This window comes from Nerophis ophidion, linkage group LG02 (genome assembly GCF_033978795.1).
Source record: "Nerophis ophidion isolate RoL-2023_Sa linkage group LG02, RoL_Noph_v1.0, whole genome shotgun sequence".
NCBI classification, from domain to species: Eukaryota; Metazoa; Chordata; class Actinopteri; order Syngnathiformes; family Syngnathidae; genus Nerophis; species Nerophis ophidion.
Window position 1 is genome coordinate 3,952,148 of NC_084612.1, and position 13,398 is coordinate 3,965,545.

General features: G+C 45.5%; 1 protein-coding gene across 25 annotated transcripts in view; it reads left to right on the plus strand.

Moving 5' to 3' along the window:
• The window catches only part of LOC133536104 (uncharacterized), a 33,656-nt gene that overhangs the window by 684 nt on the left and 19,574 nt on the right, over positions 1-13,398 (plus strand). For 16 of the 25 annotated variants that reach the window (XR_009802386.1, XR_009802387.1, XR_009802401.1 and 13 more), the window contains exons 2-3: positions 3,725-3,870; positions 6,527-6,662. Coding sequence is in view for 9 of the 25 variants with exons in the window: in XM_061876373.1 (XP_061732357.1) it covers positions 6,527-6,662 (136 nt within the window). In the remaining 16 variants the exon portion in view is untranslated. The remainder of the gene's footprint in view (positions 1-3,724; positions 3,871-6,526; positions 6,663-13,398) is intronic. The other 9 variants (XM_061876373.1, XM_061876362.1, XM_061876383.1 and 6 more) reach the window with 1 other exon arrangement.

Below are 13,398 nucleotides of genomic sequence, written 5' to 3' on the forward strand. Positions count from 1 at the left end.
TGTTTAATCTAGATCACAGGTGTCAAACTCAAGGCCCGGGGGCCAGATGTGGACCACCACTTCATTTTATTTGCCTGGAAATTATATGTATCAATAAAGTACTGTAAAATTTCTTACTAAATGTATTCTTTATTTTTATTGTGGGAGAAAAAACTCCATGTAACCGCAAATTAGTTTAACTTAAATATTGTTTAATTCAGTGGTTCTCAAAATGGCGGTACGCGTACCCCTGGGGGTACTTTTTTGATTGATTGATTAATTGAAACCTTTTATTAGTAGATTGCACAGTTCAGTACATATTCCGTACAATTGACCACTAAATGGTAACACCCCAATAAGTTTTTCAACTTGTTTTAGTCGGGGTCCGCGTAAATCAATTCATGGTACTTGAAGGCATGCCAAGGGGTACGTGAGATTTTTTTTAAAATAGCAAAAATTCAAAAATCCTTTATAAATATATTTATTGAATAATACCTCATCCATCCATCCATCCATCTTCTTCCGCTTATCCGAGGTCGGGTCGCGGGGGCAACAGCCTAAGCAGAGAAACCCAGACTTCCCTCTCCCCAGCCACTTCGTCTAACTCTTCCCGGGGGATCCCGAGGCGTTCCCAGGCCGGCCGGGAGACATAGTCTTCCCAACGTGTCCTGGGTCTTCCCCGTGGCGTCCTACCGGTTGGACGTGCCGTAAACATCTCCCTAGGGAGACTTTCGGGTGGCATCCGGACCAGATGCCCGAACCACCTCATCTGGCTCCTCTCGATGTGGAGGAGCAGCGGCTTTACTTTGAGTTCCTCCCGGATGGCAGAGCTTCTCACCCTATCTCTAAGGGAGAGCCCCGCCACCCAGCGGAGGAAACTCATTTCGGCCGCTTGTACCCGTGATCTTATCTTTTCGGTCATGACCCAAAGCTCATGACCATAGGTGAGGATGGGAACGTAGATCGATTGGTAAATTGAGAGCTTTGCCTTCCGGCTCAGCTCCTTCTTCACCACAACGGATCGGTACAACGTCCGCATTACTGAAGACGCCGCACCGATCCGCCTGTCGATCTCACGATCCACTCTTCCCTCACTCGTGAACAAGACTCCTAGGTACTTGAACTCCTCCACTTGGGGAAGGGTCTCCTCCCCAACCCGGAGATGGCATTCCACCCTTCCCGGGCGAGAACCATGGACTCGGACTTGGAGGTGCTGATTCTCATTCCGGTCGCTTCACACTCGGCTGCAAACCGATCCAGTGAGAGCTGAAGATCCCGGTCAGATGAAGCCATTAGGACCACATGATCTGCAAAAAGCAGAGACCTAATCCTGTGGTCACCAAACCGGAACCCCTCAACGCCTTGACTGCGCCTAGAAATTCTGTCCATAAAAGTTATGAACAGAATCGGTGACAAAGGACAGCCTTGGCGGAGTCCAACCCTCACTGGAAATGTGTTCGACTTACTGCCGGCAATGCGGACCAAGCTCTGGCACTGATCATACAGGGAGCGGACCGCCATAATAAGACAGTCCGATACCCCATACTCTCTGAGCACTCCCCACAGGACTTCCCGAGGGACACGGTCGAATGCCTTCTCCAAGTCCACAAAGCACATGTAGACTGGTTGGGCAAACTCCCATGCACCCTCAAGAACCCTGCCGAGAGTATAGAGCTGGTCCACAGTTCCACGACCAGGACGAAAACCACACTGTTCCTCCTGAATTCGAGGTTCGACCATCCGGCGTAACCTCCTCTCCAGTACACCTGAATAAACCTTACCAGGAAGGCTGAGGAGTGTGATCCCACGATAGTTGGAACACACCCTCCGGTCCCCTTTCTTAAAGAGAGGAACCACCACCCCGGTCTGCCAATCCAGAGGTACCGCCCCCGATGTCCACGCGATGCTGCAGAGTCTTGTCAACTAAGACAGCCCCACAGCATCCAGAGCCTTACGGAACTCCGGGCGGATCTCATCCACCCCCGGGGCCTTGCCACCAAGGAGCTTTTTAACTACCTCAGCGACCTCAGCCCCAGAAATAGGAGAGTCCACCACAGATTCCCCAGGCACTGCTTCCTCATAGGAAGACGTGTTGGTGGGATTGAGGAGGTCTTCGAAGTATTCCTTCCACCTATCCACAACACCCTCAGTTGAGGTCAGCAGAACACCATCCGCACCATACACGGTGTTGATAGTGCACTGCTTCCCCTTCCTGAGGCGGCGGACAGTGGTCCAGAATCGCTTCGAAGCCGTCCGGAAGTCGTTTTCCATGGCTTCCCCGAACTCCTCCCATGTCCAAGTTTTTGCCTCCGCAACCGCCGAAGCCGCACACCGCTTGGCCTGTCGGTACCTGTCCACTGCCTCCGGAGTCCTATGAGCCAAAAGGACCCGATAGGACTCCTTCTTCAGCTTGACGGCATCCCTCACCGCTGGTGTCCACCAAGGGGTTTTAGGATTTCCGCCCCGACAGGCACCAACTACCTTGCGGCCACAACTTCGATCAGCCGCCTCGACAATAGAGGTGCGGAACATGGTCTACTCGGACTCAATGTCCAGCACCTCCCTTGGGACATGTTCGAAGTTCTTCCGGAGGTGGGAATTGAAACTTTCTTTGACAGGAGACTCTGCCAGACGTTCCCGGCAGACCCTCACAATGCGTTTGGGCCTCCCAGGTCTGTCCGGCATCCTCCCCCACCATCGCAGCCAACTCACCACCAGGTGGTGATCGGTAGAAAGCTCCGCCCCTCTTTTCACCCGAGTGTCCAGAACATGAGGCCACAAATCCGATGACACAACTACAAAGTCGATCATGGAACTGCGGCCTAGGGTGTCCTGGTGCCAAGTGCACATATGGACACCCTTATGTTTAAACATGGTGTTTGTAATGGACAAACTGTGACAAGCACAAAAGTCCAATAACAAAACACCACTCGGGTTCAGATCCGGGCGGCCATTCTTCCCAATCACGCCTCTCCAGGTTTCACTGTCGTTGCCAACGTGAGCGTTGAAGTCCCCCAGTAGGACAAGGGAATCACCCGGGGGAGCACTTTCCAGTACTCCCTCGAGTGTACCCCAAAAGAGTGGGTACTCTGAACTGCTGTTTGGTGCGTAAGCACAAACAACAGTCAGGACCCGTCCCCCCACCCGAAGGCGGAGGGAGGCTACCCTTTCGTCCACCGGGCTGAACTCCAATGTACAGGCTTTAAGCCGGGGGGCAACCAGAATTGCCACCCCAGCCCGTCGCCTCTCACTGCCGGCAACGCCAGAGTGGAAGAGGGTCCAATCCCTCTCCAGAGAAGTGGTTCCAGAGCCCTTGCTGTGCGTCGAAGTGAGTCCGACTATATCTAGCCGGAACTTCTCCACTTCGCGCACTAGCTCAGGCTTTTTCCCCCCCAGTGAGGTGACGTTCCACGTCCCAAGAGCTAGCTTCTGTAGGCGAGGATCGGACCGCCAAGTGCCCTGCCTTCGGCTGCCGCCCAGCTCACATTGCACCCGACCTCTATGGCCCCTGTTATGGGTGGTGAGCCCATTAGAGGGGTGACCCACGTTGCCTCTTCGGGCTGTGCCCGGCCGGGCCCCATGGGAACAGGCCCGGCCACCAGGCATTCGCCATCGTACCCCAACCCCGGGCCTGGCTCCAGAGGGGGCCCCTGGTGACCCGCGTCCGGGCGAGGGAAATCTGGGTCCATGTTTTATCTTCTTCATAGAGGTCTTCAAGCTGCTCTTTGTCTGATCCCTCACCTAGAACCTGTTTGCCTTGGGAGACCCTACCAGGGGGCATAAAGACCCCGGACAACATAGCTCCTAGGATCATTGGGACACGCAAACTCCTCTACCCCGATAAGGTGGCAGCTCAGAGAGGAGTGAATAATACTTCAACAAAATATAAATGTAAGTTCATAAACTGTGAAAAAAAATACAACAATTCAGTATTTAGTGTTGACAGCTAGATTTTTTGTGGACATGTTCCATAAATATTGATGTTAAAGATTTCTTTTTTTGTGGAGAAATGTTTAGAATTAAGTTCATGAATCTACATGGATCTTTATTACAATCCCCAAAGAGGGCACTTTAAGTTGATGATTCCTTCTATGTGTAGAAATCTTTATTTATAATTGAATCACTTTTCACTTTTTCAACAAGTTTTTAGTTATTTGTACATCTTTTTTCCAAATAGTTCAAGAAAGACCACTATGGATGAGCATTATTTTGCACTGTTATACAATTTAATAAATCAGCAACTGATGACATAGTGCTGTATTTTAATTCTTTATCTCTTTTTTTCAACCAAAAATGCTTTGCTTTGATTAGGGGGTACTTGAATTAAAAAAATGTTCACAGGGGGTACATCACTGAAAAAAGTTTGAGAACCACTGGTCTAATTATGCAAAAATATATTATCAAACTTTCAAACCATTTTTAAATAGAAATAAATACTAATAATAAAGATTTCAAAGCAAGTTATCCATCAAATTGTGCAATGTATAAGTAGCCATAGATTTCATGGTAAAATTGTGAAATTTACTGTGGATTTTACAGCATTTTTCTCTAAATGAAGAAAACTGTACTTATCTAACTGTAATAAACTGTGGTGCCGTTTTGGCATTTACAGTAATACACCAAAGAAAATTTACAGCTTTGTGGTAAGAAAAAAAAAAAAAAAGAAATGGCAGCCCAGTTGCCAAAATGTTACTGTAAAATAGCATTTTTTAAATTTATAGTAAAAAAATTCATGTAAATTTTACAGTAAAATTCTGGCAACTGAGCTGTCTTTTACCATAAAAACAGCAGTACTGTTTTTTCATTTGCAGTAATATACACTACATTTTGAGGTGAAATGATTGCAGCTTACCATTTTTTTTTTTTTTTACATTTTAGTGTTTAAAAAATTTACTAATAAAATGCATTTAAAAAATGGTGTAATAATAGTATTCATTGTTAGAAGTGGCCCTTTTGGGCCAAACAAAACTCTTTTTTATGTGGCCCCTCAGTGAAAATGATCATTTGTACGCCAATATTTTTCCTTCCTTCATCCTTAATATCTTTGCCTATTCTGATTTATTTTATTTGATATTCATCCTGAATTCTGTCTATTCTCATTATGTTTTAATTTTATCTTTTAAATCTTTATTTTAAAATATTTATTTACCTGTTTTTCTTTGGCATTGCCCAAATGTTTTTCAGTGTAACTCGCGAAAGCTTTAAAGTGGAACATTATCACAATTTCAAAAGGGTTAAAAACAATAAAAATCAGTTCCCAGTGGCTTGTTGTATTTTTTGAATTTTTTTTCAAAATGTTACTGATCTCGGAATATCCCTAAATAAAGCTTTAAAGTGCCTTATTTTCGCTATCTTCGAAACCACTATCCATTTTCCTGTGACGTCATACAGGGCTGCCAATGTAAACAAACAATGGGAATACCACAGCAAGATATAGTGACATTAGCTCGGATTCAGACTCGGATTTCAGCGGCTTAAGCGATTCAACAGATTACGCATGTATTGAAACAGATGGTTGGAGTATGAAAGTATTGAAGAAGAAACTGAAGCTATTGAGCGAATTGCTATTGGCGCTATTCATAGCCATAGCATGGCCGAGTAGCTGCGTTAGCATCGCGGGTAAAATGGAAACGTAATATCGTTGCAAATGCATCTGCAGGTTATCCATACATCTCTGTGCCATGTCTGCTTTAGCACCGCCGGTAAATAGCATGTTAGCATCGATTAGCGTAGCATGTTAGCATCGATTAGCTGGCAGTCAACATCAACAAAACTCACCTCTGTGATTTCGGTAACTTTATCGTTGCAAATGCATCTGCAGGTTATCCATACATCTCTGTGCCATGTCTGCTTTAGCACCGCCGGTAAATAGCATGTTAGCATCGATTAGCATAGCATGTAAGCATCGATTAGCTTGCAGTCACGCCGCGACCAAATAGGTCTGATTAGCACATAAGTCAACATCAACAAAACTCACCTTTGTGATTTGTTGACTTTATCGTTGCAAATGCATCTGCAGGTTATCCATACATCTCTGTGTCATGTCTGTCATCGCCGGTAAAATGTGCAGACACTCCCGCACATTCAATGGGGGTCTGGCGGCAGACACTTTCGCATCTTCGGGCCAGTGGTGCAACTTGAATCCCTCCCTGTTGGTGTTGTTACACCCTCCGACAACACACCGACGAGGCATGATGTCTCCAAGGTTCCAAAAAATAGTCAAAAAAACGGAAAATAACAGAGCTGAGACCCAATGTTTACAATGTGTTGAAAATGAAAATGGCCGCTGTATTACCTCGGCGACGTCATATTCTGACGTCATCGCCTCCAGAGCAATAAACAGAAAGGCGTTTAATTCGCCAAAATTCACCCATGTAGAGTTCGGAAATGGGTTAAAAAATATTTGGTCTTTTTTCTGCACCATCAAGGTATATATTGACGCTTACATAGGTCTGGTGATAATGTTCCCCTTTAATGAAGATTCCCTCTCAGCGCCATGCACCACTGAGCGCATGTGTGTTAATTAATGTTATGTCTTGTGCCGCAGGAATAGGAACAAGGGAGCAGCAGGGGCCACAGACTGTTTGGCCAATGTTGTGTCTATCATCCTTGAACTGCTGAGGTTATCCGGGATGTCATCTATCAGTCGGAACCAAACTTGGAGCACACAAGGTTACATTCAGGTGCTTGATATCCTCCTCAGGATTAAACCCAGTCTGCACAGTACACACTGTGCTACTAGAGCCACATTTAAGAAAGGAAAACTCCTAGATTATGAGGTTAGAAAATAAAAATATTGTGATAATGAAATGAAATATTAGTAGAAAAAACTGGTAATCTGGTTCTTACTATTGGTATTTAATAAGAGATGGGCCTTTGGAAGCTATATTTCAGCAAAGGTTTTACAAATTTATAGCGATGTCCGATAATATTGGACTGACAATTTTATCGGCCGATAAATGCTTTAAAACATGATATCGGAAATGATCAGTTTCGGTTTCAAAAAGTAAAATGTATGAGTTTTTAAAACACCGGTGTACAGAGTGGTACACGGACGTAGGGAGAAGTACAGAGCGCCAATAAACCTTAAAGGCATTTCCTTTACGTGCCGGCCCAATCACATATTATCTATGGCTTTTCACACACACAAGTGAAGGCAAGGCATACTTGGTCAACAGCCATACAGGTTACACTGAGGGTGGCCGTATAAACAACTTTAACACTGTTACAAATATGCGCCACACTGTGGACCCACACCAAACAAGAATGACAGACACATTTTGGGAGAACATCCGTACCGTAACACAACATAAACACAACAGAACAAATACCCTGAAATCCCTTGCAGCACTAACTCTTCCGAGACGCTACAATATACACCCCCGCTACCCCTTACCCTCCCACACCTCAACCCCGCCCACCTTAACCTCCTCATGCTCTCTGAGGGAGAGCATGTCCCAAATTCCAAGCTGCTGTTTTGAGGCCTGTTAAAAAAATATATACACGTTGTGACTTCAATAATAAATATGGCTCAGTAACTTGAGTTGATTTATTTTGGAAAACCTTGTAACATTGTTTAATGCATCCAGCGGGGCATCACAACAAAATTAGGCATAATAATGTGTTAAATCCACCACTGTATATATCGATATCGGTTGATATCGGAATCGGTAATTAAGAGTTGGACAATATCAGATATCGGCAAAAAAGCCATTATTGGACATCTCTATAAAAAAATAAACATAGGAATAAGTTATCAGTTATCGCTCTTGAGAAGCAGTAAAAAAATGATATCATGATCTCTAGAAAAAAGTCGTTATTTTGAGACAGAGGAATACTTTTCCCTCCTTTTTGGCTGAATAAGAACGCCTTAGAAATCGCAAACTTTGTCATTTTCTCTGCTAGAAGCGATACACGCATGATGAGCTTGTTTTTCATGTTTATTATAAAGCCTAAAATACCACAACGGAGACCCCGGACTGTTGAACAACTTAAGCTGTACATCAAGCAAGAATGGGAAATAATTCCACCTGAAATAATTGGTCTCCTCAGATCCCAAACATTTACTGAGTGTTGTTAAAATGAAAGGCCATGTAACACAGTGGTAAAAATGCCCCTGTGCCAACTTTTTTGCAACATGTTGCTGCCAATAAATTCGAAGTTAATGATTATTTGCCAAAAAAAAAAAGTTTGTCAGTCGAACATTAAATATCTTGTCTTTGCAGTCTATTCAATTGAATATAAGTTGAAAAGGATTTTCAAATCATTGTATTCTGTTTTTATTTACAATTTACGCAACGTGCCAACTTCACTGGTTTTTGGTTTTGTATTAGTCATAATTATTGTGTCTTAAAAAACAGGTCAGTAAGGTAATCGCTGTCGCCAACTAGTGGCCTGGCATGCATACAGCAGAGCTGTCGATCAGCGTGTTGTTGTACATTCCCGAGTAGTTAAGCATTTCCAGGAGTCAGCAAGAAGTGTGTTATGCACATGCCATCAAGTTACACACAGTTCACTTTCACACTCAGGATCTGCAAACAATGGAGCGGGGTCAGGGGTCGCTAAAATTGCCGGCTAATGTTTGAAGACATGCTCTTGTTGTTGCTGCTGAAAATGACCTGTATGACTTTTTCCTGCACACAGTACGATAATAATACATGCTAGGCTATCCGACCAAAACACCCACGTTATGTGCTGTGGCTGACAAAGCCCTCCATCCATCCATCCATTTTTTCTACCGCTTGTCCCTTTTGAGGTCGGGAGGGGGGTGCTGGAGCATATCTCAGCTGCATTCGGGCGGAAGGAGGGGTACACCCTGGACAAGTAGCCACCTCATCACAGAGCTGACAAAGCATACTAGTGTAATATTTATTGTTATATCTCAATAGTAATTCAATGATGTCAGCTTTACAATGTGTCTAAAACAAACTGTGGGATGAAAATGGCCATCCATCCATCCATCCATTTTCTACCGCTTATTCCCTTTCGGGGTCGCGGGGGGCGCTGGCGCCTATCTCAGCTACAATCGGGCGGAAGGCAGGGTACACCCTGGACAAGTCGCCATCTCATCGCAGGGCCAACACAGATAGACAGACAACATTCACACTCACATTCACACACTAGGGCCAAATTTAGTGTTGCCAATCAACCTATCCCCAGGTGCATGTCTTTGGAAGTGGGAGGAAGCCGGAGTACCCGGAGGGAACCCACGCATTCACGGGGAGAACATGCAAACTCCACACAGAAAGATCCCGAGCCTGGATTTGAACCCAGGACTGCAGGAACTTCGTATTGTTAGGCAGATGCACTAACCCCTCTGCCACCGTGAAGCCAAAAATGGCCATTAAGTATTGAAATTCTGAATTTTTTTCAGGAAGATATGCATTTTGGAAATGAAATGCTAATTTCTAGGCTTGTGTTTGGCTTTTTCTTCGCCTTGTCTCATCACATATTCAAAAGAAATGCCCCCACTAGACCAGGGGTCTGCAACCTGCGGCTCTGGAGCCTAATGTTGCTCCTCTGCTTCCTTGTTGCGGCTCCTTTGGGTGTTTTTTTTTAAAAACCCAGAGTGAAAAAAGTGTACATTTTTAAAGAGTTCTAACATTTCTGACTGTCTGTGAGGCAGTGACCGCAAACAGGCTGTGTTCTGAGGCGCAAGAAAAGCAAATAAAAGAGACTGGAAGCCTAATGGTTCAGTTGAGTGTGCAACCCTGTGGGTAAACTCACCATGGATACTTGCCAAACAAGAAGAAAGACAATTAAAATGTGTTTAATATGCTTTTCTAGTGCCCCCTTCTCCCTCGTGGAGGGGGGGGGGCACAGGTCCGGTGGCAATGGATGAAGTGCTGGCTGTCCATAGTCAGGACCCGGGGTGGACCGCTTGCCTGTGCATCGGTTGGGGACATCTCTGCACTGCTGACCTGTCTCCGCTCGCTATGGTCTCCTGCTGGCCCCACTATAGACTGGACTCTCACTATTATGTTAGATCCACTATGGACTGGACTTTCACAATATTATGCTAGATCCACTGGGCGTCCATTGCACCGGTCGCCCTAGAGGAGGGGGGGGTCACCCACATCTGCGGTCCTCTCCAAGGTTTCTCATTGTCATCCCACTGGGTTGAGTTTTTCCTTGCCCTGATGTGGGATCTGAACCGAGGATGCCGTTGTGGCTTGTGCATCTCTTTGTGACACTTGTGATTAAGGGCTATACACATAAAAATTGATTGAATGATTGAAAATAAAAAAGATGATAACTTTTAAAAGTTACGTTTTAGACTTAGACTTAGACTTAGACTTGCTCATTGCAGTGCAGGATAAAAGAGGAATGAGGTGCAGCTATAAATAAATAGATTACTGTACAGATAAGTATATTGCACTTTATCATACGCATTTATGGATGTATGTAAGATTGTCTTTAAATTGCAGCGAGTTAATCCGTTTTTGGGGGGGAAACTGATTGGATTATTATGATGCGTTCAAGAGTTTTATGGCCTGAGATAAGAAGCTGTTACAGAACCTGGAGGTTCTGCTACGGAAGCTGCGGAAACTCTTTCTTGAGTCCAGCAGTGAAAACAGTCCTTGGTAGGGGTGGGAGGAGTCTCTGCAGATTTTCTGAGCCCTGGTCAGGCAGCGGCTTTTTGTGATTTCCCGTATAGGAGGAAGAGGAGTCCTGAAGATCTTTTCCGCCGTCCTCACCACTCTGCAGAGACTTCCAGTCATAGGCACTGCAGGCTCCAGTCCAGACAGTGATTCAGTCGGGCTCTCTGTAGAATGTACCTCACTGTTCATCCAGGGTTTCTCGTTGGCCCATGTGGGGATGTTCTTGATCACACTAACATCCTCCATGCACTTCTGAATGTATGAGGACACGGACTAAGCACACTCCTCCACACATGTGTAATGATTTTCGGTGGCGGCTGCCTTGAACACGTCCCAGTCTGTACTTTCCAAGCAGTCTAGTAATGTTTTGCAGCACAATACTCTTTCTTTAGTGGACGAGGCACCAGAATGTTTCTTTAGATGGGAAAGGTTGCAGACACCTGCACTAGACACGAGACATACTTCACTGAAAACAGTCTCACAATATACCGTTTTTCCTTGAATTACCGCCGGGCATGTAATATGCGCCTGCCTTGAATTACTGCCGGGTGAACCTCGCTCCCCAAATTTATTAGCGCATGCTTGCATGCTTACTTTTACTGCCGGGTCAAACTGCTGACATCACGAGTGATGCTTCCCCTGTTGTCTTTTTCAAAATGGTGGAGGAGTTATTTTTGCTTTTACTATGTGTAAACCAGGGGTCTTGTTCCACAGCCATACAGATCACACTGATGGTTGTGACATAAAACAACGTTAACACTCTTACTAAAATGCGCCACACTCTGTGAACCCACACCAAACACATTTCTGGAGAACATCGGCTCTGTAACACGTTATAAATGCAACATACCACTTACCCAGAATGCCATGCATCTATGACTCTTGGCTATATTATACACCCCGCTAGCACCAACTCCCTCTCCCTCTCCGTGCGTCAGTTGAGGTGGGCAGGGTTGGGGGCGTGTGTATAATACAGCCAAGAGTCATGGATGCATTGCATTCTAGGTAATTCTTATGTTGCGTTTATAAAGTGTTACAGAGCCGATGTTCTCCAGGAATGTGTTTGGTGTGGGTTCACAGAGTGTGGCGCATATTAGTAAGCGTGTTAAAGATGTTTATATCACAACCATCAATGTAAAAGGTATGGCTGTTGAGCAAATATGCATTGCAATCTCGTATGAGAAGCAGCGAAATGCATGCGTCCGACCGGCACGCAGATAGCATGGTGTAAAGGTGGGCGCGATGACATGTTGTAGAGCAGTGGTCCCCAACCACCGGGCCGCGGCTGCAGAAAAATTATTTATCACATTTTTTTTTTATCGCACTCAATTTTTTACTGCATGCCATTGGTAAGCGCAGGGGTGAGAAGAGGTTTTAAAATGATTAGCGCCTGCTTATTTTTTACCGCATGCCTTGAATAAGCGCAGGAATGAGAAGAAGTTTTAAATTAATTAGCGCCCCGGCGGCTAATCAAGGAAATACGGTAAGCGTTTTATATCGGTCGATATCGATATTTGTTGATATTTTTTATGGCCTATCAAAAATGAAGACCAGTCGCATCAGGATACATATCCAATTTATTTCCACATACGAAAGATGCGTAAAAAAATTCATAATTGCACAGTTCACAATGGCATGAGAAAATACGATACGGGTCACATATGGGCAAAACAATCGGAATCGACCTGTAGTGTGAGGCTACCAAGTATTATATCTGTGTCCTGCTGCCGTGTGTATGTGAAGATGCCCGAGCATGGCACCAAGAAAGCTGCCATCCGACACGATCGACCCCTGAAAAATTCCCATAGCGTGCTAGCGTCTCGTACCAAAGTTCCCTTTTACAATACGTGTTTGACTAAGATCAATAAACATCCCCCCTCCCTCTCTCTGTCTGCCACTAAAGAGAAGGTTACGCCGTGTCCTCCTCCTCCGCCCAATCTCCGCTCCCTCCTGCCCAGCACAGGAAACCACCCCGACGCACCCCTCCGCCCCCAGACAGGAAGCCGTGAAGTCCCGGAGTGCTCGGAAAAGGCCGGCGCGATATCAATTGTGGAAGCAATGTTTACCTTGAGAGTTTTTTTATTTTAATCTCTAGCTCTCAGGCGTGAGGTCGGGGAGTCGAGGGCCGACGTGCCGACTATCCCGGGCGGGGCGGCCGCCTTCACACGCGATGCCATGCTCCCAACAAGACCCCTTGCCCACCCTTGCTTCAGGCCACAGACGAGGGAAAGCGGGTTGGGCCCTCTCTTGCCGCTGGAATGTTCTTTAATGATATCTGCCATTGATCTGTGTGGGAGAACGGCCTTAGCAACTTTAAGTCCCGTCCGTGGGAGATAAACAACCCTAATCAAAGGGGACGCGTTTTCCCTTCCATCCCTGCATAAGAGTACTACAGCACAAACATTAGCTCATGTTTCAGCGAGCATTTCGGTATAGTTCTTCAAGGGACAATAAATCAATTACCGTGTTTTCCGGACCATAAGCGGGTCTAGTCAGGTCTATTTTCATACAAAAGACGCACCGGATTATAGGGCGCAATGTAATTTCCCCTTGGGGGTCAATAAAATACTATCTAATCCAATCTAATATATCCATCCATCCATTTTCTACCGCATATTCCCTTTTGGGGTCGCGGGGGGCGCTGGCGCCTATCTCAGCTACAATCGGGCGGAAGGGGGTATACACCCTGGACAAATCGCCACCTCATCGCAGGGCCAACACAGATAGACAGACAACATTCACACACTAGGGCCAATTTAGTGTTGCCAATCAACCTATCCCCAGGTGCATGTCTTTGGAAGTGGGAGGAAGCCGGAGT